The sequence below is a fragment of the Notamacropus eugenii genome, chromosome 3, assembly GCF_028372415.1.
Source record: "Notamacropus eugenii isolate mMacEug1 chromosome 3, mMacEug1.pri_v2, whole genome shotgun sequence".
Lineage (NCBI taxonomy): Eukaryota > Metazoa > Chordata > Mammalia > Diprotodontia > Macropodidae > Notamacropus > Notamacropus eugenii.
In genome coordinates, this window is record NC_092874.1 from 30,598,599 (window position 1) to 30,624,599 (window position 26,001).

At 45.1% G+C, this 26,001-nt stretch overlaps 2 protein-coding genes across 5 annotated transcripts in view; one reads left to right on the forward strand and one right to left on the reverse strand.

The window, feature by feature from the left end:
* The first annotated feature begins 9 nt into the window (after positions 1-9).
* NKIRAS1 (NFKB inhibitor interacting Ras like 1) lies at positions 10-10,480 on the forward strand. The gene is given in 6 exon segments (XM_072651183.1): positions 10-497; positions 500-544; positions 547-779; positions 6,836-6,944; positions 7,771-8,012; positions 9,910-10,480. Coding segments are annotated over 6 exon segments (1,107 nt in total). The 5' UTR covers positions 10-262; the 3' UTR covers positions 10,153-10,480.
* Positions 10,481-11,938: 1,458 nt separating this feature from the next.
* The window catches only part of LOC140532577 (ubiquitin-conjugating enzyme E2 E1), a 52,749-nt gene continuing 38,686 nt past the window's right edge, over positions 11,939-26,001 (reverse strand). For all 4 annotated transcript variants that reach the window (XM_072651186.1, XM_072651188.1, XM_072651185.1 and 1 more), the window contains 3 exons: positions 21,952-22,084; positions 16,136-16,283; positions 11,939-12,754 (listed from right to left, as the gene is read on the reverse strand). In XM_072651186.1, the coding sequence (XP_072507287.1) occupies positions 12,657-12,754; positions 16,136-16,283; positions 21,952-22,084 (379 nt within the window). In that variant the 3' untranslated portion in view covers positions 11,939-12,656. The remainder of the gene's footprint in view (positions 12,755-16,135; positions 16,284-21,951; positions 22,085-26,001) is intronic.

Sequence of the window (26,001 nt, forward strand, 5' to 3'; positions counted from 1 at the left end):
CTCACGCCTAGCCTGCAAGAGAGCGCGCCCGCCTCATAACCGCGTCCCCGGAAGACTCGCCGGCCGCAGGGCCCAGTCTGCCGGGCCCGGGCCGGCGGCCCTGGCTGAGGGCTGGGAGTCGGCGGCCAGCCGCGTCACCTCCCTGACTCTGGTCCAGTCTGCCCTCCGCTTCGAACCCGGGGCGTCCTCTCCCCGCTCCCGCTGTCCCGGGCCCCGACCAGAGCCCGCATCGCGCGGCACACGGGCCAAGGCCCCCGGGCGCATGGGGCCCGGGCTCGGATGGCCCAAGCAAAGGGCAGATTACGGGCGGATGGTCCCAACGACACACACAATCCCTACCTGCCTGATGGCTGCCGCCGACCGGAAAGGAAGAGTCTGCCTTCCCACAATGCTTTATGGCCTCTTCCTCACCACAGAACCCCTTTCCGGCTCAGGCACTGCGCGGGCGCACGGCCTTATGGGAATCGTAGTCCTTCCGGCGGGTATCCTGGCGGCCTCGGAGGGGGCGGGACGGAGGCTCGGCCTACACGAAGGGGAGGAGCCGGGAATGGCAGTGCCTGCCGCGCACGCTTCTCTTCCAGGGGGGCGTCCTGCACCGCCCATGCTCTGCCGTTCCCTGGGTGGTTGCAGGATGCTCGGCGCCGCTCCGGACGGCCAGCCAGGAGCCTGACCTAAGGATCGCTCTGGGGCGGGGGAGGGGCAGGCGAACACGGACTGCGCTGGCGAGAGGGTGCGAGGGCGCGTGCGCAGCTTCCCCGGCTCGGCTCTTCTCTCGGCAGGTAACGCAGGGAGCTGAGCGTGCTTCCCTCGGCCTGTAGAAGGGGTGGGAAGACGACGTTTCTCCCTTGTTGGGGCAGGGTGAGCCCCGTTTCTTCCGCCCCACCCCCAAGCTCCTCTCGGGAGGATCGGGTAACGGGGTACAGGTGGGGGGAGGGGGTGAATTTGGTGCGAAGACCTCTGACAGTCGTGACCCTGCCGGGCCACCGTCTCTCGCTCCCTCCCGTCCCCCTCTGCCCCCCACCGCCGGAAGGGCTCTCCCAGCATCTCCCTCCCCGCGGGCCAGGGGCTGGGGGCGGGGCGCTCCTCACCCCTCCGGTGGACCGGGGGATCTGCTCGTGGGGCTGCCCCCTTCCCCTGCCTAGGAGCGCCCACGGCGCGGGCCTGGCTTCGAGTCCCGCCTCTGCCTCCCGACTCCCCCTGATCTTGGGAGAGTTCAGTTCTTTAGGTCACTGGCTAAAGGAGCGCGGGACCCGGAGTCAGCCGGACCCTCCAGAAGCGCGACCGGGGCATGTCCCTTTGGCCTTTCTGCCTCAGTTTCCTCATCTGTACAATGGGGACCATAAGAGGGCCTCCCCCGCCGGGGGCTGTGAGCATCACGTGAAATAAGGACGGCCGGGGTCGGACGCACGGTCGCCGAAGGATGGACGGCGCTCGGGGTTTCAGCCACAGTCACGCGGGGCCCCGGGGGCTCGGAGCCAGCCCCTTGTGTGGGAGGCGCTGGGGTTCAGGGCAGGGGGACTGCCCGGGGCGGCGCCAGGCTCGCTTCCCACGATCCGTGCACGCACACGCCAGGTATAAAACCTCCCCGCATCCCTCAGGAGCTGGGCTTTTGGGTTGTCAGTCTTGTCTGGCCCCGTTAAACAACCCACGGGACGTGTTTGTGTTTAAAGAAGGGCCGGAACGAGGCGGGCGGGAGAGCGTGGCGGCGGGCCGGAGCCGTCCCGCAGCGTGGGCCTCTGCCCCAGACCTCCCCACCCTCCGAGCCGCAGGACTGCGTGGCGTGGGAGGGCAGAGCCGGGGGGCAGACCGGGAGGCGGAGGGCCGCGGACTCCGAGGCCTCAGCCAGCTCTGGAGCCCGTGGTTCCGTGAAGATGAGGCCCATTGGAGGCTTTTTAGAATTTAAAGGTTTTAAAGTTTCGTGTTAGAGGGCTATGTTAAATGTGGAGTCCTTAAGAATGATGCCAGCCTAGTGAGCGTGGCTTCCGCAGTTAGAGTACCGGAGATGAGTGCTTGGCGTGATCGCCTTGTGCGATCCAGAGCGCAGGTCAGTTAGCGTCAGCAGGAGCTCCCGCGTCAGTTTCACCTGATAGATTGTGGACACTGTATCCAACCAAACATGAATGTTTCTGGATACAAAGAATAGAACAAGAAGATTGTGTACGAACTAGGGTCTCTTAGAGTTTGTTCTTTCTAAAGTCTGGTGGACCCAACACAGCCAGGCTTGTCCCTATTCCTTTCTGAGTGTGCTTCTGCCTTTGTTTTTAAAATGTCTCCTTGACTCTTGGTTTTTGCATGACCAGCATTCTCTCTTTATTTCCCCAACCACTCTTCCCCTGGATGCATTACTTTGATGGAGGCCCGTGACTTCCTTCCTCCCCATGGAAAAGTGCAGGGGTGCAGAACCTGCAGCTTCCAGGCCACATGTGGCTTCCTTGGGTTCCAGACCTGGCTCTGCCACTTAGGGTAGAGGATGAGATTTAAAGTTGAGGAAACTGAGGCCCAGCATGGGGATGGCTCACCCAGAGTCAGGAAGTAATTTAAGGAGCAAGAGCCAGAAATCTCAGGATCTTTACACTGCCCAGCAAGTTCCTTCTTCATTGTGCCGCAGCTCTCTCCCTTACTGGGGGCTCCGAATCAGCCATTCAATCCTTGGGAAACTCATCGTATTTTCTAAAAGATGCTGATAACTGTAGTACTTATGCTGCCTTTTCCCCAGTGGTGTTACTGGCATCAAGTTAGGTAATATATGTAAAGCTTTTGCAAACCTTAAAACCTATAAATGCTAAGTATAGCTATTGTAGGTTTTTTTGAGGGGAATGGGGAGGAGGAGAGAATGGGATCGTGGATTCAAACAGAATCAGATCCCTGTAGGCTGTATGTGTGTTCGTTCTTCATTGCCAAAAAAGACTATGCTATCAGAAAAATGACGACATGACTTGCACTTGACTTTGTTTTGAGTAAGGGAGGGCTGTGCAGATCACTAGCCTCACTTCTCCTCCAGAGCCATCTGAATCCAGTGACCAGATATTCATTATCAGGATGACTGGAGATGACCCAGGATGAGGCAATTGGGGTTAAGTGACTTGCCCAAGGTCACACAGCTAGTGAGTGTCAAGTGTCTGAGGTGAGATTTGAACTCAGGTCCTCTTCACTCCTGCACTGGTGCTCTATCCGCTGCACCACCTAGCTGCCGCCTGTGGGCTGTATATTGACTTAGAAAATCACAAGTTAACATTATATTGTATTTTGATTTATTTTGTTAAACATTTCCCAGTGACTTTTAATCCAGTGCTTCTGAATTTGGGAATTCCCAATGAGGAAATTGCTTTTACGACTTGTTAAAATTTTATTTTTCATTTAATAAGTATTTATTTTCTCTCCTTCCCACCCCTAATTAAAAAGAAAAAAAAGAATCATTGCTATATCTATATCTCTGCAGAGTGAGGCACCGTTCCATAGCATCCAAAAATGTATGTGTTTGCTTTCTTTGCTTTTTTTGCTTACTTTTCTCATTTACATTTCTTATGGCATAATATTCCAAGATATTCATATATCTTGATTTTATTACCTAAAGTTTAAAAGGGAAACAGTTAACTGGGGGAAAAAAATCTATGCAGCTAATTTCTCTAAAGATCTCATTTCTGTGATCTATAAGGAATTGATGGAAATGTTTAAGAGTTAGGCCATTTCCCCCAGTGGTCAAATAATATGAACAGGCTGTTCTCCAAGGAATAAATGCACGCTATCAACAGCTGTAGGAAAAAATACTACAAATCAAAGTGTTCTGAGAAGTTAAATTAAAGCAACTCTGAAGTTATACCTTGGCTTATAGCTGTTGTATTGGCAAAGACACAAACAAGGAAAATGACATGTTAGGGAAGATGGAGCAAAGCAAGCACACTGATGCTGTTATTAGACCTTTTTTGTCATTATGCCCAAGAGTCACCTAACCCAAAACCATCCAGAAAAGAGAAAAGGACCCACAAGTACAAAGATATTTCTGTCATTCCTTTTGTAGTGGTGGAGAACTGTGCCAGGGGTGCCCTTTTCTTTTCCCCCAGGGGCAGGAAGGGGCTTCAGTTGGGGTGAAACTCTCAAGGCAGATCTATGTCCATTCCACAGTCGAAGTCTTGGAGACTTTAAGTGATGGCACTGCTGGTAGACCTTGAAGCCAGCTCTGACTTCTAGGCTAAAGTGCCTTATTTATTGTCATGAGCGATCCTTTTGAGCATCTTTTGAGCAACGTAATCCCTCTCAAATACCCAAATTTTAAATAATCAAAATGCATTTGATTGGAAATTGGCTTTTTATAGGCTTTGTAGCTTTCACGCTTTGTAAGCTGCAATTTCTTGTTTCTGCCAACTTTTCCTGTTCTTGCTGTTATACCCATCCATCTGCTGTGGTCTGGAGATCTAAATAACCAAACTAGTTGGAATTGTGTATGCAGCAGGAATCAATAAATCCTGGATACCTCTGCTACAAAGTAAAAGTATATGGGGTTTTTATGATAGTGATTTCAGCTGCTCATTGGCATTTTCTGCTGTTTCCAGATTCAGCTCCCGTTCTAGAGTCTAGACAATTAAGGTTGCCTAATTGGGTGTCTTTCAAACAAGTGAGGTGTTACTCCAAAAAAAGTTTAAACTTGTGGTCTCTATGTCATATTTAATATTTTGAAAGCCTACCTTTTACTGAGGGAATCAAGGAGGAATTTCTTTTAATAGTGAGTTAACTACACTTGACAATCCTTTTATCCACTGACAAAATATTAACTGTAAAAATAATTTCAGAACTCAAAATTTTTTAAATGAATATGGATAATTGTTTTTATGTATAACTGGGAAGAAAACCAGTATTTTTAAGAAGAGAGGAAAACCAAATTACCAATGTCAAAAATAAAAAGGATGAATTCACCACAAAACAATATAAAATAGAATCATTGACTAATAAAATAAAAATTAAAACTTCAAAAACATGTATCTTTTGTGCAAAGTAAGATTCATTAGCTGCTTCCCCTTCCCCCATCCTCCTTTTTTCCCCTTTGAACATACCTGGATCATTTTAGCTAGGGGAGGTGAGGGTGAGATTATTATGTGATTTATTTGATTAGTATTAATTTCTATTAGGGAATTACTTTTTATTATCAATGCATTTTAATTCTAGTAAAGTGATGTCCTTTGGGCCTTTTCTGATTTACGTTTTTAGCATTGGCAAGCTTATTAGAGCTATTTAGAAATGGGAATGCTTAAAACTTTGGCTCTGTGTACAAAATAAAAGGTGAAAAAAGTGTCTTCTCCAGACTGACGATTTTCTTTTTAGAGTTGAATAGTTCAAGTGGCCCAGTTTTTGTTTCATGGACAAACAGCCTTCTATGTATTTTTCAACTTCTGAGAGACCTGAGTTCTAAATGCCTGCTAAAAAATTCTAAGAATGCTGAGAAAGAAGGATTAGTACTCATAGATGCTTCTGGGGATGAAACAGTGTGCAAACTGGAGTAAGAGATATAAAATAACAATAGGAAATTAAATTTAGATTGTAAAATCTCCTAATAAGCATATTACCGCTTTGTCTTTTTGGTGGCAACATTCTTCCTTTCCCTCTAAGTTTCTAAATTTAAATTCAAGCAGTACAATGAAAAACCTTTATTAAAATAATGATCTGTAACATTTTGGCTTGGATTTTCCTTTTTCTTTTTCTTTTGACTTGTTTTCATTTATCTACACTTTCTTAGCCCCATATGCTGCCAACTCATTGATAAGCTAGATGATTGGGAAATAGAGAAAAAGTAATTGACTCACCCAAACATGAGTCAGCTCATAAGTGCAGCAATGAGCTTTCCTACTCTCTATGGAAAACAGCAGGAAAATTAGAGGGGAAAAAGACCCTAATTTTCTAATAGCCAATGCTAATGTTGCCCACACTACTCTTCTGTGTAAATGATAGGCCTTTAGGGAGCTGACTTTTTAAGGTGTACACAAAGATGGAATCAGATGAGCTGAGATGGACTGAGCTTTGCTTCTCCCATGTTTTTGTCAGCAGGGGACTTGCCTTGTTTGATTTATCCAGGAGTCAGTGAAGCATCTGCTATGTGCCAGGCCCTGTGCTAAATGCTAAGGCCACAAAAAAAGGCAAAAGACAGTTTCATGGGGGAGGTGGACAACAACCAGAGAAACAAGACAGATGCAAGATAACTTGGAGAAAATTGGCCAAGGGGCAGCAGTAGCTTTAAGGGGGATCAGGAAAGGTTTGCAGAAGGTGGGATTTCAGTAGAGTGAGGGAAGGAAAGTAGGTAGTGGCTTTGTTCCCCATTGCCTTCCACACATCCTTAAGGAAGTTTTCTGCAGCACCCTCCCCGCCCCAGCCGTAACCAGTGGGAAGAACTTATTGTAAGAGAAGGAAACCTTTCCGTCTCTTGCCCTTCCTGAGGTAGCTGCTGAGGTTGAATTGGAGGGACAATTACTGCCACCCCCCCCACCCAGTAGTTCACCTACCTGTTTTCTATACCCATGTTTAGGTGGCCCAGCTAAATCAATAGGAGGGTTAACTAGTACCAAGGTTATCGAGTCTTTGCCAGATGGCATCAGATTTTTAGGTATAATTTTTGTTCCCTTTGGAAAAATTTTCCAAACATTTGTGATGAGTAGCCAAGCTGTCTTTACTGTTTTCAGCTTTATCTGTGACGGTCATAGGAATATTTTAGATTAAATGTGGCAACCATTCCTATATACTCTGAGGTAATACTATTCAATTTAACTTCAACTAAGTAATATTCTAGCTAACTTTACATTCTCTTCTCACTTGTTCTTTAATACAAACAGATGTATTTCTGTGTGTGCAGAATTTGTCAGAAAAGATGGGGAAAGGCTGCAAGGTCGTGGTTGGTGGAGCAGCAGCTGTGGGGAAAACGGCTATTTTGGAACAGCTTCTTTATGGGAGTCACGTTATTGGTGAGGCCAACTTCCTTTAAGGAGTTTCTTTAGTGGGACCTGGGAACTACCTGGGGTTGTTGGGAATCCTTCATAAAACATGTTATTTGGGACAGAAACTAGGTGTGTCCACAGAGGCTGGAGCCTAGGACACACCCTGGGGGACATCCACACTTAGCTCATCCACGGGGGACACGGAGAGAGAAGAGGGAACATCCCCTAGGACGGCTTCCTGGGTGGTCTTCATTCATTTTTATTGCAGGGCAGTGGAGAGGGGCTGATGGAGGGGAAGTGGTAGCTGAGAGGAGACAAAGGTTGGGGAAAGGGGTTATTCCATCCATTTCTGCTTTCTGTGGCTATTCCTGATAACTTTCATTACTTAGTTTTATTCCAGTGTAGTTCATGTATTGTTGTCATCAGTCATGAAACTAATTTTTTGTTTGTGATAGTGATCCTGATAGGAAGTGCCTGGGTGTTTATTGCTTCTTTCAGCACTAGAGTGGAAGCAAGTACAAAGAATGCTTGTGTGCTCTTGAGCATCACAAAGATTCTTGAGTTCATCAGTGTGGTTGCAGACTCTTTCCCCTGGCACAGACTGTAATCTTCCATATCACAATGGCAGGTTTCAGGAATCACTGTGATCAGTGACCTTGTAGCACTGTTCAGTTTGGGTGAACTGGAGACTATTGTCCTTTGGCTGGCCCACACTGAAAGACGGTAGGATTTGCACGCGTGGCTTTGAATCCCCTTCACCCCACAGTGGGAGTAAGGATACTTTACAAATGATGACATGTGATAGCAAAAGAAAAATGAAATGATTTACAGGGCGTTTTCCGTTGAACAACAGGTAAGGCAGACAGCGAAACGGTGGAAGATGTGTACGTGGCATTAGTGGAGACTGACCGAGGGGTGAAGGAGCAGCTTCGCCTCTATGACACCCAGGGACTGCAGGAGGGTGAAGAGCTGCCCAAGCACTACTTCTCGTTTGCTGACGGGTTTGTGCTCGTCTATGCCGTGAATGACCTTGATTCCCTTCGGAGGGTGGAGAGCATCAAGAAAGAAGTAGATAGGTTCAGAGACAAAAAAGAGGTAAGGGGCTTTGTTAAAGATGCTGAGTGTTTCCCATCCAAACCGTGGGTGGGATTCGTTAAACAAAATTGGACTCTAAAAGACTGTATTCTTTGTAATCTGGTCCTAAAATAAAAACCTGTTTTTCTTGTTAGATTACACAAGCTGGGCACAGGCCGCTTGGCTCATCACTCACCAGCTAGCTAGATATTCTGCTACCATTTAGTTGAGACGTCAAAACTACTTTTTCTGTTGTTCCATGTAGAAGATAAATGTGAATGATGTGCCATGATAAGTTGCTCTTAACTCCATTTCAGATGTCGGAAGGGCTGGAGCCCTTGCCAAGCTAGGGGCTTCTTACTGTTTTCTTTAGAATAGATGTAACTTGTCTCAGAAGCCATCTAGCCAACACCTGTGTCAAAGGATCCTGACTGTAACATGCCCAGCAAATGGACTGTACATGTCCAGCAAATGGACTGTACATGTCTAGCTATACCAGGGATGTTGGCTTACTGGAAGCTTAACATATTGTCAGGGTTTAGGGCAGGGGTGGGAACCTGTGGCCTTTTAGGGTCCTCACGTGCAGCAGCCTTTTGACTTGAGTCCAAGTTTTACAGAACAAATCTTTTTATTAAGGGGATTTGTTCTGTGGAGTTTGAATGTAGTCAAAGGGCCACACCCGAGGACCTGGAGGGCCACATGTGGCCTCAAGGTCAAAGGCTCCCCACCCCTGGTTTGGGAGATGGAGAAAACAGCTGGAATGGTCTTCCTCCATTCCCCAGAAAAGTATATTCTGAGAAAATAGCAATGTAGGGGAAAAGATAAGGAGTTTAAAAGTGAAATGAAATATGCATACTTTAGGAAAGAGTTATAGAATCCCATTCTTCTTGCCCCATTTTTTTCTAGAGTTATGTGGATTCTTTGGCATTTTTGCTTTTTCTGAAAGATGCTCTATTGAAAATAACCAAGACTTTTCAGCCTTTTTTCTTGGTTTGCTTCCTTAAAATTCCCTAAAAAAAAATCACACCGATTACATTCCATGTTTATCTTCACTGCTGCTGGAATTGAAAGTATATGAAATGTTCGCCATTTTTGCTGCAGTAAACCCCTGTAATTAAATAGTGCTTAGAGAAGTTTGAAGTTGTGGCCTAAAATGACTGGTGTTTTGAGAATTACAGTGAACTCAGTTTTAAGGTACAAATAACGGCAAATGATGTTATCCCACCCCCCTTTTTTTAGTGACCTCACCTCTTGAAAGTCTTGTCACATGGTCCCCTTTATTGACTCTTCTCAGTATTGCTACCTGTGTGCCAGGGAAGGAAGGGGAAGGTGCGTCTTCGGGAGTGGGGTAAAGCAAAGGCCTGGGATGTAGATGTCTTCATGGCCAGTTGAGCTGGAGCTTTATGCTTCTGTTTTGAATTCGTTAATTCCCCAAACGTTAGGCACAGCCATGCTAAAGTTGGTTTTATTTTCAGTCAGATATTAATAGTTTGAGTCTCTGTTTGCCACCTTCGTTCCGTTATTAGGAATAATCTGTAGTCGGCTGTGAGCACGGATTTAAATGACGCTTCTCATTTTCCCTTAATAACTAAGTTACCTCCAGACACTAATGGGTGATGTTCTATGTGGAAAGCTGAAAGCTTGGCAGTGTAATAATTTGGGGGCTGTGAGAATCCCTTTGCCTAAAGGGATGTTCTGGTTGGAAAGAAGGCAGTAAAACTGCCCCTTGATAGCCCATCATCTCTTACCTGTCATCTTAGTTACAAGACGAGGTGGCAGCCTTGCTCAGAGTAGACGTTTGACTGCCAGGAGGCGGAAGGACCCTGGTGCTTCACGTTTCTGCGTCCCCAGGCTGCTTGACAAAAACACTGAAGTTCTGTGGCACAAATTTTAAGTATCTTTAACTTTTTTTTTTCAGGTGGTAATTGTGGTCTTGGGAAATAAATCTGACTTATCTGAGCAAAGGCAAGTGGATGCTGACATGGCCCAGCAGTGGGCCAGAAGTGAGAAAGTAAGGCTGTGGGAGGTGACCGTGGCTGATCGGAAAACGCTGATTGAACCCTTCATCTTCTTAGCCAGTAAGCTCACCCAGCCCCAGAGCAAGTCCGCTTTCCCCCTGCCAGGAAGGAAGAGCAAAGGCAGTACTGTTTCTGAAAATTAGCCAGTGCCAGGAAGGCGGCATCCTAGGCAGACGACTGGCCTTGTTCTAGACTTCTGTGAAGAGTGAGCAGATGCTGACAGCATCCACCTTTTTCCCTTAGGAAACAGGTCCAGGCAGGACTCAAAGCACTTTATATCCTGGAAATTATAAAGTTGTGTTGGAGGGAAAGGAAGAGAATGGGGAAAGGAGATTGCTTACCGTTCCAATGTGAAATCATCTTATATGATGTAAATACAATTTAAGTATTCAGTTCAAAGCAGTGTTTTTTAAAAATGATGATGCACTTGTGTTAAAAGACTGAAAATAAAATGTGGGTGGCATAAATGCAGCCATGTAGACCTTTGGCTTTCCTCTTTCACCTAAACAAAGGTACCTTAAGGTGCCTGGGATTCCCTTTGCTTCTTACTGAGAACACTTCATAATACAGCAGTAACATGATTAATTTGAGGACTCAAAGTGGATCACTATATAAAGTGCCTTAATATTCTCGTTCAAAAAATGTAACCTTCCACGTATTTTGAATGTTAAAGTAGTGTGGTGTAATGAAAGCAACAGTAGGCTCGATCAGAGGACCTGCCCCAGGCATTCTAGTGGTCTGTTTTGTCACCTGTAGCTTGAGGTGTTCTGCATAATCACAACCCAGTACAGTAAATGGACTTTTTGGCTTCTTGGGCATTAAGCAGAGATAAGGCACCTCTGGGAACACACACATGCACCCCTTTGGAAAATGCTCCCTTTGGTTTGCTGTCCATGGGCAAGCTATGCAGGTGCTGGACTTCTGACCCACAAGGGACAGTGTTCCGGCATACACTGTGGGCCCCCTCTCTCTCCGGGGTGCTGCTGACTTGCGCCAGCCTAACTAGTGACTGTCCTGATCCAGGTCCTCTTTAGCCTTAGAGGAAACTACCACATGACAAGACAGTGGGTCTTAGTCTCTTCTTTTATCTTCTAAAAAGAGCTTATTCCATTCCAGTTATATTGAGAAGTAGTAGTAACGCCTGACTACTGACATCCTAGTGTGGGTCAAGAGCTCCCCTTACACGGTGTTAAAGTCAAGAGTCAAGGTTGCTTTTGCCCTGGCTGTTCAGGGCCTGGATGGTGGGAGACACTGACTGGAGAAATGCCTCACTGTGGGGGATGGAGGAAAATGTCTAATTACTGTGGGTGAGGCAGATTTCATTAAAGAGTAGAATTAAGGTTTTAAAAATATTTTCAACTTTTTCCCCCAACTGTACTTTGGACATAAAATATGGGGCATGGGGGTTGGGGAACCACCAGCAACAGAGGCCTGTACTGCTCCCTGGGGAGCCTGGAATGATAGGGCTCGGGGGGTTGGAGTTTGAAATGACACAAACTTCAGAAAAATCTTTAAAGGGTTAAAGAAAGATTTCCGGGGAGGCTGAGGAGGGGGAAGGGCCGGCCAAATAAATCTGGAAAGCAATGTTTAGTGCTTGAAGGCTCAATTATCATTCACTCAGCATTGGTGGTCAAGCTAATTGTGTAAGTCAGTCAGTCTAGCAGAACTCCACGCCTCTGGGCAGCAGAATGGCTGGGTCAGAATACTCGTATGGAAGAGGTTTTACATCTGTAGTTTCAAAAAGCTGGCCCAGATGACTGCTGTCCTTAATGAAGCTCCTCTTTCAAACCCTGTCCTGAAGCCAATGTAATTGATAAAAGTTCCCATTATTTCTCTTGGCAGTAAAGCTTCCAACATGTGAAGGGCTGATGTTACCTGTAGACCTCCACCAAGAGACTAAGAAAGTGACTCAGCACAAGGGTTGCAGCCTTGTTTTTTAATAGCTTTTTATTAGCACAGTAACAAAGGCAGACTGAAGTAGCCCACAACATTGAACCAATCCACTGAGTGACTCCTATTCCACGCCTCACACTTCAACAGCTTAAGGTATTTCACTACAGGTTTCTGTAAGTCCTGATTAAAACCTCTAATCTTTTACACTAAAGTAGATTGGCATATAAAATAAAATACATTAACTACTCATTTCCTATATGGTGTCATATATCCACTTGTCCATATTATGTATCATGAGATGACAGTCTCTAAAAAGCAACTGTTAAATATCAATGTTCCCTCTCATGGGGAAAAACCAACATCTTTTTACAAAAAAAAAAAAAAAGGGTAGTCTTGGAAGGACTTTCCATAAATGCCATGTGTACCTGTACAAATTTAAGCTGTTTTTAATCTTTTACATATTGCAAGCAACAGAACCCAAAAGTCTAAGTGTACATCCTTTTCTGTACTAGATCTGAGCTAATATTGCAGAACTAATGACAGTCTTAAAAGATGCTATTACCAATTCTAACTGTCTACTGTAGCAAGATACCTTAAGTTACAACAACAAAATCTTAGGAAATAAAAGACTGAATAAAATCTGTTATAGAAATACCCTACTCTTTATCAGCTCCCACCCTCCCCCCACCCTTTCAAAATCATAAGCAGCTCTTTCCATCACAGACAAATAATGTAAATTTGGTGACAACCCAGTTTATGTCGCGTATCTCTTGGTCCACTGCCTGGCCATTCTGTCGTGTTCTGCTCTGTTGGTCATGTACTGAGTGGCAATGCTTCCCACTAAGGGGTCAGCTGGAAAGAAAGAACAGGAAAGCATTACTTATGAAGACTAGGAGAAGGAGCAATTCAAATTGAAAATCTTAACGCACTAACAGAAACTTGCATCCAGCAAATGCAGATGAAGCCATCGATGAACAACGGATCTTGCAGATCTCCTTATACACGTGTTACTGCCCGTTTTCTATAGGACATAATGACAGTCAATAAGCATCGGTTTAGCGGCCAGACTCTGCTATGCAGTGAGGATGTGAGGAAAGGCAAAGGCAGGTCCCTGTTCTCTGGGAGCTTAGTCTAACGGGGGAGCACATACAAGAGCTGCGGACAAACAAACCCAGACAGGCTCCCTGGATCCGCTGGCCAAGGGCAGTGGCAGGATGTGGAAGTTGCTGTGTGACCTTCGGTGCTACAAAACAAGCCTTAACAGCTCTTCAGTCTTCCCAATACTATTCTTGTTCTATGTTTTGGTGTTTTTTGACTACACAACCGACAACGTTGGAATTCCATGGAATTTCCAAATAACTGTAATGTGTTCTCAGACAGCAAGGTGGTACAGTGGTTAGCACTGAGCCTAAGACCTGAGTTCAAATTTGGTATCAGACACTTACTAGCCATGTGACACCAGGCAAATCCTCTAATCTCTATGCCTCAAGTTTCCTCAACTGTAAAATGGGGATAATAATAGTGCCTACCTCCCTAGGTGGTTGAGAGAATCAAATGAGATCACATTTCTAAGTGCACACAGTAGTTGATTAATAAATGCTTGTTCCCTTCTTCCTCTACCTTACTCTAATGCAAAAAGTTTTATTTTATTAACTACTGATGGAAATTTTCTAATGTATCCTATCCTTCTTGCTTTGGTAAAACAACGTTCTAAGCAATGGCTATAATTCCTGCTCTTGGGGAGACTGAGGCTGATGGATCAATTGAGCATCTACATGAAGTCGGGCCCCACTACAGGAGTGGTGGGTAGAGGATGGATAAGACTAGGCTACCTGAAATGGGGTGAACTGGCTCAGATTCAAAGCTAGTATGCTGATAAGTTGTACGCCTTAAACGCGGCCATAATGTTTCCAACCTGGGCAAACCAGGGAGAACTCAAGTCTCAAAGCAAGCAAAAAAATTAGTAAAACATTTGAAACAACTCTGAGACAGGCACTAAATTAAACAACAAAACCAAGTTGGTTATCATTAAAAACATTAATTATACTGTAATGTTATTTTAGGCTAGAAGTTATATTCAGTATCTCTAGGATATTGTGATTCTGTGGTTAGCGTGTTTCTGCTTTTAAAAATTCATTTTTTTCTTCTCTGCTGTCAGTGTGCCTGTATCTAGGATCCTCTTCTCATATTCTACTCTAGGGAAAATCCAGATAATTTATAGACAATTTCATTAAGTTTGGTTAAATCAGAAGACTATGAGAAGTGCAAATCAAAACTTGGAGTTTTGCCTTTTGCCAAGCAAAGTGGCAAAGATGGGGGATAGACATGTGGAAGAACCATGAGAAGGCAGATGACACTACTACATATTTGGTGGAGCTGTGAATTCTCACCATTCAGGAACCCAATCTGGAATTAGGCTAAGAAAGTGACTCAAATGCTTACAACCCTCTGATTAAGAGATCCAGTGAGCTTGGTGCCTGTCCCAGTTTTTCTCTCTATCCCAACTTGTGCCCTCATACCAGAAGATTTCACATATGTACTAATACTTGTTCAAACATCCTCCCAAATGGTCTACTTTCCTTTCCTCTACCCCCTTGGCTTCCCTTTGAGATTCACCTCAAATTGCATCTTCTGCAAAAAACTCTTATCTCCCTCACCCCCCACTTGTTACATTACGCTGTGCATGCACATACACACACACATCTACAAATATACAAGCACACATCCATCTCTCTGTCCTGTGCGTAGACAGTCTGCACACTGTCTCCTTCGTTAAAGAGATGAGCCCCTCCAAAGCAGGCATGATGATCTTGCCTTTGTATCCTCAGCGCATAGCACAATGCCTGACACAGAGAAAGGCCCTGTTGGAGGCTACTTGTCAGTCTGACAAATATGCCCCAAGGAGGTCCAACAGAACAAAGGTCCCTTCATTGTGCAGATCTTCACAAGAAGCCCCTTCTGAGGTAGCAAAGAACTGGAACCAAGCAGGTGTTCATGGACCAGGTTGGCTCAACATCCCGGGATGGACAAAGGTGATGGAATAGCACTGGGTCATAAGCCACAATGAATACGAGAATCCCTAGAAGCACCATACAACTCATATGAACTGAGTGACGTAAGCACTGGACACAATAACAACAGTGTACGCACAAAGAATTAACCGAATGCTCTTGAATTATGACCAAGCTCTGCCCTGGGGAAAAGCTGAGGAAAGAAGACCTGCTCCTCTTCCTCCACAGAGGGGTGTGTGTCCACTGTGTGTCCATCCTGTGTGTCCACTGCTCAGTCTGCTTTTGTTTTTCAGACTTGTAAGGGTTAGCTCATTGGGCAAAAGCAACTGGGGGATGGTGACCCAGAGATGGGTGTGCTAATGATGATTCCGTTTGTTTAGAGGAACTGCTTTACTTCCAAACACTTCTATCATTGTGTTTGACCTAGCTGAGGTTTATGTATAAGTGAAGGATTACTATGGAATTCCAAGTTTACATAAATCAAAAGCAATATCCTTGCACGTAGGAGCCATTTTGTACATGCTTCTTGAGTTGCATGGCATCCAATTTTTCAGGGAACTTGCAATTCAAGATTGTAGCCAAAATACTTTCAGTTCCATTTCATAACTTTCATTTAGCGCATGCAGAAAAGCCGAATAGTGAACATGTTGTTTGCTATTTAAAATGCAGCAGAAATACTGTAGAGCTCTGCAGTTCAGTGCCTCTCTGGCTGACATAAATACTGTGTCCAAAGGCGACCAGCACCATGGCAAATGTGGCAGTCTTACGGGACAGCTGGGGAAAGCCAAGCTGCCAGTACAAAGCTGAAGATGCTGCTGTGGTTCGTTAGATTAACATTAGATTCTGGATGACTGGCTGGCCCAGATGGCAAGGAGAGACAATGATGCAAATGGCCTGATGAGCCTCAGCTAACAAGCAAAGAAAAGCACCCAGCACTGGGCCATGGCAATCAGCTAACCTCTACGGTGCTAGTATTATTTCATCCACTGAAACATATTTCTATACTTATGTTGCTTTCTTGGTTCAAGTTTTCTTTGGCAAACAGCCACACATACATGCGCACGTGTGCACGTGAGGATATATTAAGATTAATGGTAAAGTAAAACACGCATTGTTCTGTTTTTTTTAAAGAAATCTTAGTTAATCTGTTTAACACACAAGACATGTTTGGTTCAAGGAGGGGTCCATTTCACAGGGTCAGTCAGGGCAGCCTCCATCTTACCAGGGTTGCAGTCTGTAAGCAGGGAGCAGATGGAAAGAAGCACTTTAGATATGGTGAGGGCTGGGCTCCAGTTGTCCTTCAGAATATCCAAACAGATCACCCCTTGGCTATTAATGTTACAGTGATAAATTCTTGTCCTGAATGTGACCTGGGGAGAAAAGTTACCCTGTGACAACAGCCGAGGAACCATGACATCTTTTTCCCCTCCAAATGTATTTGTTTTCAATTTTCAGCAATTACTTAAGTTTTAAATTTTCTCCCCCTCTTCCCTCCCCAAGACAGCATGCAATCTTATATGGACTTTATACATGCATTCTTCTTATTAAACACATTTTCACACTGGTCATGTTGCACAGAAGAATTAAAATGAATGGGAGAAAGCATGAGTAAAACTAAACCAAACCAAACATAACGAAAGAGAAAGCAGCCTGCTTCATTCTGTGTTCTGACTCCGTACTTCTTTCTCTGGATGTGGATGGCATTTTGCATCATAAGCATGACATTTTATTAAATTATATTTTCTCCTTTTCCAATCCCCACGGGATGATGGCTTTCTGGGGAAGAAGTCTATCCCTCTGCCTTGATCACAATGTCTTCTGCAATCCTTGGAAGCCTGTTCCATTCTACATCAGCTAAAAAACAGTAAGCTTTCTCCCCGATCCTAAAAAACATCCTCCCTTGACTTTATTACGTCAGCCAACTGCCATGCCATCTCTCTTTTCCCCTTTACTGCTAAACTTTTATAAACAAGTTTTCCTACTTGATGGCTCGGTTTCCTCACCAATGGCTCCCATCTCCACCCACAAACTTCTCCCAAAGGTCACACATGATCCAGAGAGTCCTTTCTCCATGCTCCAGTGTTTTTCATATCCAGTCACAATGGGCCAATCTTTTGGTTCTATCTACACAACTGTTTTGTAATGGTATCTTCTCCTCCCTGTTCCCATCTCACAACAATGCTTCCTGCCTCCGTGTCCTCCCCTTCAATCATCAGGTCATATCCCTCATCTCTTCAAAAATTTTTAGTAAACTTGAGTGACTCCCCACTACCCTTGAGTCAAGTCCAAGCTCTTGGCTGGCACACAAAGCCCAGCCCTCTTCCAAATCTGCCACCACCCCCCACCCAGGCTGTTCTAGTGACCAGTATCTGTCTTGTCTTCTTACTGGACTACAAACTCCCTGCGGTAGGGACACTATTGTTTCTAAGTGTTGTATGCCCCCAGCACTCAGCTCAGTGGTTCTGGGACATATTTGTGCTCAGTGGGTCTCACTTTTCTCATCTGTAAAATAAAGAATTTGGGCTGGATGATCTGCAAGGTTCTCCTCTCCGCTATGAATCTCATGCAAACATTTTCCTGTGCAGCTACAAGGGGCATGGGCATAAGCCCCTCCCTTGCAGGCACAAAGACATCTTATCTTTCCATCTCTCCTCAAGTCCAGTCCAGTGCTCAGCCCAGAGCAGATGCTAATAAAGGCAGAAAGACCACAAATACTTGTTGAGAAGCAGGTCTGAGATTGCCACTGATTTACAAGGTTGGTTGAAATAAATCTGAAGATGAACAAATGTTAAATACATGCGCTAGTGTTAACGGCAGCAAAAAGTGGAGTTATATTTAAGACACAGCATGTTTTATGTCTAAACCACATCCTCACTACCTCAAAGGCTAAAATGATATTTAGGATGGCTGGCGATCTGCTGACCTCTTGTGTTAGCTGGTAATATTACATTACTTCACAGTTAATATAAAGATCATGCCAAATGGCTCGCTGCAGACTTAGTACAGAAACTGATGGGATACTTTGTGAAATGTTTAATAAAAAGACAAAATGGTAACTGAAAAACACTGAATAGGTACAGAAAAATCTGTTAACTGGCCCGCAGGTCAGTAATGTTTCTTCTACTTTCAGAGTCTTTCTGTAAGGACCCTTTTTAAAAAACACAGACATGGCACAGTCTATTCTAACCATATCTCCCACTACTTGGTTTTTCTCTGAAAAACAATTTCCCAGAAAGTTGCCAATTCTGTGTTGTTGAGAGAACAAATTCAGTACGCACACAGAGCTTGGCTCTGGAGCACTTCAGCACTACCAAGTAGGAGAGAGGAAAACTGAAGGAATTTTATTCTATGGACTTCATTCCATTAGTTCTATGGAGAGATATTTCACTTGAAATAGTAAATATTTTTACTTCCAGAGTCTGAATCTCTAAAAGACCATTTTCCATAAAAAGCTAATGAAACTAGTCAGGCTGTTTTTGGACTTATAAATACAAATTAATCCAAATCTCTCATTATGTCAAAAAATCCCAGCGTATCTGTGCTGTTTATTTTGGATGGCTAATTTTAAAAACAAAATTATTACCTTTTGGAAAGCTGATATATGGCAAGGGACAAAAAAATGACCCAAACTATTTTAATTTCAAGAGATGAATGAAACCACCATCTTACTGTCAATGAGTAATAGTGTGTGTTTGGCAGAGAGGATTGGTGATTTCCTAGGGGTGGGGATACTCTCTCTACCAATGATTACAACCTCTCTGGATGCATGGAGAAAACGGTGCTGAAAAACTTCAAGCACCCTTCATCCCATGACCCTGGATTGGGTCTTTTGGAGAAGAGAATACCTTTGCTGCCAGGGGCAGGACACGTTCTCCATCTAAAGTGAAAAGGCACCCTCTGCAGTACTCTGGCCACTGCTCACAAGGGTAATGTGGGAGAGGGTTGAAGATGCTAATCCAGAATCAGGAAAGCCTAGAGGTGACACTGCCTACCCATGAAGCCTTGGTCAACTCACTTCAAACTTCTCTCAGCTTCAGTGAGGTCCCTAAGGTGTGAAACCTGGATTCTAACACTTGTAGTTAACCCAGATGGGCTATAATCTCTGTGGCTACCCTGAGCACAGGGCTCTGAGGAACCAGGGAGACACTACAACTCCTTCCCCCTCACAGGCATGAACAACACCCTAAGAAACCTTTTGGTAAATTATTTCTTTTCATAAGACAAATACAGCTCTCATGTATCCAGAAGGGAAAGATAAAAATAGGGCAGAATCTACAAATAATTTATATCTGGTTTCAGAGTAATTTACAATTTATTGTTTAGAGTGACACTAAAATTGGTTCATACTCCAAGTATCCATTATGACGATGCCAGGGAAGCAGTGCATTTGTATGTTCTGAGTATTTTACTTGAAAAAGTGAAAGTGATATTAATGTGTTTGGAAAGTCCTGCATGACTGAGTTCTGTTTGCTCGATTAATTAAAAACACATAGCTACAGCACATCACAGGAAGTGGGAAAATCTTAAAAATTCGTCTGGTTGGCAAGTCTGCGCTTCTATAGTTTGAGAAGGACAGAGAGAGGAAGCGATGAGATGCTGGTCTGAGGCTGTCAGCCCGGACAGAGCCTCATCCTTGCACAGAGCCTCGAGCCTTCAGTAAGGCTGCCCGGGGGCCACACAACACAGGGGTTACGCCATATCAACAAGGAGAGAGGGGCAGGGCTGATAAGAAAAGACATCACCTGTCACTGTGCTGGTAAAGTGACCAGAACAAAATCCATGGGCCTCTTAAACCTAAATTAAGTACTAGATTTCATGCTTCTAACTCAAGAAAAAGTGCATACTCTGCTCTGCAGATTCAGCACAGGCTGAATCCCAGTGGCCGCAGGGAGGGTTATCAGGAGACAGGAGCTGTGGGCCAGGCTCTGGGGGAGGTGCCCCAGGACGGGGGAAGCCCAATACTACCTGGCTCTCAGGGGACCGTCCAGCTCCTCGCAGGGGAGGCCAGGGCTGGGTGGTAAAGGACTTTGAAGGCCAAATGGAGGAGTTTCTATTTGATCCCTCGCCGAGGGCCTGCCTCGGGAGAGAAGGGGGTACACACAAGAGATGACAGAAAGGGACAATGGCAGGACTTGGCCACAGCCTGGATGTGGAGGGTGAAAAGCCAAGTGAGGAAGAGGAAGAAGTCTGGGGGAGAAATGAAGTGTGAGGTTCTGGACATGTTGGGACAGTGACAGGATTCCCCATCTGAGAAGTCCAGGAGGACACTGGGGGTCAGCATGGAGTGAGAGAAGAGAGAAGAGAGGCCCAGGACAGAGCCCAGGAAATGCCCATGGCAGCAGCATGACCCAGGGAGCTCACAGATGTAGGAGAAGAATCAGGACCTGTAGTGTCACAAAAAACGGAAAAAAGGCAACAAACGTCTGTCAAGCACCTCCTATGTGCCAAGCACTTTACAAGTATTCTTTCATTCAGTCCTCACAACACCTGGGAGGTAGGGGTTGTTAGGATCTTCATTTTACAGATGAGGAAACTGAGGCAAACAGAGCTTAAGTGACTTGCCCAAGGTCACAGTTATAAATGCCTGAAGGTCCTCCTGACTCCAGGCATAAAATGATAGCAGCTGCTCCCTGTTCTCAGACATTTGTGGGGTCCAAGGTCCCAAGGTAGGAAGAGGTGCCACCTCCCTGATGGGCCCAGAGAGCATGCCTTCCATCCCTGGAGCACACCATGCATGCAGCCCCAACAGCAGGGGGAGGGTCGTCCACAGGGAATCAAAGTGTTTCTGAAAGCGCCTACATCGTGAAAACAGTTCCATCCGAGGGCGCTTCATTCTTTTTGGACAAAGTGCACTGCAGGAGCTATGGGGGTATCCCGACACTAAGCGATCCTGGGGGGCTGGGTGCTCTGAGTTTTGTGTCTGCTTTTTATAGATCTCTGTCCCTCCCACCTCTTCCTCAGAGGATGAGTAGCCACCACCTTCAGCCACCCATGTGAGCCCCCCAGCATGGGCCTGCTGACATTCCAACCACTCAGGGCTTCTGTCCTTGGGGTTCTCACCTCTTTCCCAAAACACCAGGCAACTGGGTGAGTCAAGTACAGTCACTGAGAGTAGCAAAATCTAAGACCTGCCCTCCCTCCAAAACAAAAGGCTCTGACTTGAGCCTTTCATGCTGATGGGGGATCTCTGCTAAAATATAAAAGCACATCATTACAGAGGGAATGCCTAATTTTCATGGCCACTGTCCAGTCTGGACAATGACTCTGCTAGGGCCCTCAGAGTGACAAATCCTATAGAAACTGAACAACTTCAGCATAGTGCAGAAGGAAAATAAAAAGATAAATGCTGACAAACATCTATGTATGTTAAGAAGTCTAACATTATGCAGAGTTTTGACAGCTGTAATCTAGCAATAAACTTGTAAGTAGTCTGAGAAAGATGATTACCTAGTTGTGCTTTCTGAAGCCAGGCTCCAAGGTCATTAATGTTATTTGAACAGAATATTAAAAATAACCACAATTTTGCACATTTGATTGGCACTTGTAAATTTCCACAAATTATATAGCCTGGAACAATTTACTCTAAATCACTGTGGATAACTGGATTTCCATAGCCTAATGGACAGGAGGTGAGAGATCCTGATTCAGAAAAAAGGTCAGAAAAATGAATCTTATTCAGCTCTGGCAAGATGGAGCCATAGCTGATATTTCTAGGTGGTGCTGTAAAAAGACCATTAAAAAAGCAAGTGCAGCATCCCCAACTGTCAGCTGTCTTTTCTGATCTGCTCTGGGGGAAAAGCCGTGAGACCTGGAGATGAGAAATGTGGATCCCAAGGGCTGAGGCAGGGCTCTTTCCTGACAACTCTGCCCACAATTCAATTCTAAAAACCCTCAGCTAACAGCAAAGACCTAAGGGCCCTGTTGGATTCTGTGGTGACCATCACATCTGAATCCAGCTCTGGCCAATCAAACCCTTCTGCTGTGGGGAGTTTGTGCGGGAATGGATACAAGTCAGCATTCTCTCAGGAAGCTTCTTACCTTTGGAGGCTTGAAGGGATACTCCGGGGTGAAGGTTATGTCAAGGAAGAAGACCCCCCCCTCATAGACTGATCCTGGAGGCCCCAGAATGGTTGATCTCCATTCATAGATGTTATCCCCTTTGGGTCCAGCACTACAGAAGAAAACACAGCAGCAGCACAGTTATACAAGGCAGAGGCAAGAAAACCTCTCTGAAAGACGAGCAGCCTCTCTCAAGAGGGCCCAGCAGGAAATGCCCCCCGGGATGGAGTCAAGCCTAGAGAGAAACCTGAGCTTCTGGACACGGTTTTGGTGAACTGGTTTTGCTTGACTGATTATTTGTCAGGAGGGTCACCCCCCGCCCCGAATTCTGAGATCAATCAATAGAAGACAATAAAGAGAAGGGTCATTTGAACTTTTGGTTTTTTTAAGTGCAAAGGAAATTGTGAAAAGAGCGCAGTCAGAGAAGTTTTGAAAGTACTAAGAGGCATGTTTGTTCTATGTGATTTTAAGCTATTAAAGCTTAAAATTGGAGATTCAGTTTCATTTATAATCCTCTTCATAGTTAAAAAAGCATGATGGGCTTCCAATGCCAACCACAGATTTTCTATTAGATCCCGGTAGGGGGGCTGAATGGAGGGTGGGTCAGAGGAGAGTGAGGCAGGCAGACAGCCTTCCCTCAGCACCTGTGAGGTGAGAGGTCACAGAGAATGAAGAGGCCAGGGAGATCTGAAAGAGAGAGAGAGAGAGAGAGAGAGAGAGAGAGAGAGAGAGAGAGGGGTGGGGAGAGGGGGAGAGGGAGAGAGAGAGGGAGGGAGGGAGGGGCTTCTCAGGAGCCATGACTTCATTCTGGACATTGTGAGTTTGCTCAGTTGAACCTGCAGACACCCATCCTTCAACCCTTCCCACTTGTTACACACACATTTTTGGTTGTAGTACACCTACTAATTTCCATATCACTCTTGCAAACTAGTTGGGAAGTGGGACCTTTTTTAGATTTTCAACAAACTGGTTCCAAACCCAACAACAGTCTTGGCAGATTTTGAGAGGCCAGAAAAGTGTTTGCCAGTTTTTTAAGGTATGCAAAGAGAACTTTTGGATGTGCTGCACATCACAGTGGAGAATTTTTAAGCTCCACGTCCATCATAATAACTAAGCATCATTAGCTAATGTCTCAAGGTAAAAACACCTGTTTATCACTAAGGAGAGAAGACACCCAACAGTGCTTCTATCATCTTCAGTGTCACACTTGGGGGCTGAGTGTTTCTGAGGTTGAGTATTGGCTTGGCTTTATAATGTGGCTGCGGAAGGCTTCCATCAGGAGTCCTGGGGCTGACTCTCCTGCTCTCTGGCTGATCAGTCATCTTCTTGCAGTTTCTTCCCAAGGATTTTTTTCAGCCACATCTCCATTTTGTGAGGGTTAAATTCAGTTAGAACTATGTACTATGATCTGAAATCCACTTAACTAGGCACATATGCACTGCAACCTGCTAACAGCAAATGAAAATGGGAGGGGGGGGGCATACCATGGGACTGCCCCTCTTCTGGTTTCCAACAGGAAGGGACACCCTGTGTCTGGCATAAGGACAGATGAAGGACATCAATGTTGATCTGTACATTAAACATCGATAAAGCTCGAGTCCTTTCTTGGTAGAAATAAAATACAATTTTTGGCATTTCATGCATTTCAATGGATGCATGCACCCCTAGGGTGCATGTACCCCATTTGCGAGACCACTGGTCCAGATAACCAACGATGAGAGCATAAAAGGAGGATGGTGAATATAGCGTAGTAGCAGTGTCAGTGGGGATGGGCAACTGACAGGTGCAATGGGTGACGCTGAAGTTTTGAGAAGAGGTAAATGGATCACAGAATTTCACAGTTGCATGGGCCTCATTAGCCATCTAGGTCAACCCACACTCCAAAGAGTCTCCTTGCACCAAGTGAGGGGCTCTTCCTTTGGCCCCCCCCAATCCACTTCTGGTATCAAACTTCATCATTTTCAACTTCTGCCACTTGTTATGAGTTCTGCCCTCAAATACCTGGACATGACAATGCCATCTGCTGCCTGATGACCACTCCATCCCCAAGTCTTACTGTGGGGTCAAGGATTCGAGGCATCCTCTGGACAGTCTCTGGCCTCTCAGTGCAGTCCTCCTCAAAAGGTGGAGCCCAGTAACACACTCCAGGCTTGTTGTGACCAGGGATGGTGGAAGCGGTCTCACGGTCAGTCCAGTCTGACTGTGCCTTCCCCATCCTGTGCTGGCCACATCAAGATCTTTGTGGACACAGGTTCTGTCATCAGGCAAGCTATCTATTCCTGTCACTGTTGGCCACCTGTTCATCTGAAAGGCCTTTGTCCACACCCTCACTTATGGTCTGCTACTTCTAACTCACTATTAAATCATCCTAAATCTAAATGTAGCCTGGTTGAGACATTTTATCCAATGCTCTGGCTAAAAATTCCAGGTAAACTCTATCTACAAGGTATAAAATCTTCTGGTTCCAGGCCCACCAGCCTATCTTTCAGCTGATTCTCCTTTGCCATCCTGGCCTTTGTCATTATCCTGATCCATTATGAAGAAGCTCTCCAGTTTGTTTTATGAAGATTAAAAACATTGTCGTGTCATTTCCAGTGGAATAACTGAACTAGTACTAGGTTTTTAGTTTCAGCAATTTGTTTTTCTCCTTTTTTGTCACTGTCACTACCCTTCTTCCTCCTCCTGTCACCACCAAGAAGAACAAAAGCTCTCCCTTCTAATAAATAAGGACAGTCACTAAAACAAATGCAGTAGCTAGGTCTGAAAAGCTTTCTCCTCCTGCACCTTCTGACCACCCCCTTAATGCAGTTCCATAGCCCGGAATAAAATCAGGCCTTCCAGGTGGCAGATAATTTTTCTGGGGTCTACCAGTGATGCTCAGCAGTCAGGTTCCTTCTAAGACACAACACTGTGTGACCCTCTCTGCATCCCTGCCCTCCACAACTCCAGGCTGCTCTGTGCCACTCTCGTTTGGGGGGAGGGGGGGCACCGTTCTGACTCTCCAACAAAGTCAGCTTATCGCTGAGCAGCAGCATCACTGCGTATTGTACAGCACCTTAATGGCCAATGCCCACAATGACTCCCCTTCAGGTCACCACAGTCACCCCCACAGAGGAAAGATCGGACTCTACGTAGGCTCCTGTTTCTTAGGCCTCACGCCTGAGGAGGCTCAGCTTGGGCTTGTAACACATCCAACCCCCATTAACCAAGGATGATTTTTGTTTAAAATGTGTTTGTCCTTACAGTTTCAAGCACAATTATCTGAATGATAAGAAAGACAACAAAGGCATTTCATCTAGGGCAAAAGACTGAATTACAAATAATGGAAATTTAAAATCTATTAAAGTGGCATGACAGAAATCTAATTTAATGTGCTTCTGAATTGAGATGTGCCAACGTTTGTAATTCTGTAAGTAATAAAATGATGAGGCTATGACTTCTCAAAACTCATGTTCCCAGGAGCAAGCACACCAAGGCACTGCTTTCCAGTGACTGAGTGGGCCTGACATTCCTGCCCTTTCATTTCTAGAAGCAACTGGAAACAGCCATACAAGTAATATTTCACATAGTGTTCATGATTATTTACAAAGAAATCCCCTAAACAAGGAGAAAATGGGAATCAGTTGTAAAACAGGGTTAGTGTAATGTTCTTAACTTTACCAGAAGGAGAGATGGCACTTCAAGATGTCTCAAGAACATCCAACAAATCCAGAGAAGGATGCCGTGTAAAAAGGAAAGCACTATGTTATTTCCAAGAAACTCCTAGCCCTCTGCAGCTACAGCCTGAGGTGCTCACTGACAGCCAGTACCTGGGCAAGTCACTTCACATAAGCCTCAGTTCGCTCACCTGTAAAATGGGAGGCTACAAATTCCTGCACTGTCTATCCCATGGGATGGTAAGCTTTAAAACGTTGGGTAAAACTGGGCTCTCACTCTCTTTTTGCTTTACCTCTTCTATTGTTTTCCATGAAAACCTTTGTGGTGGCCAGGGAGTACAGTGGCTAGAGTCCTGGATAAAGCTCGAGTTCA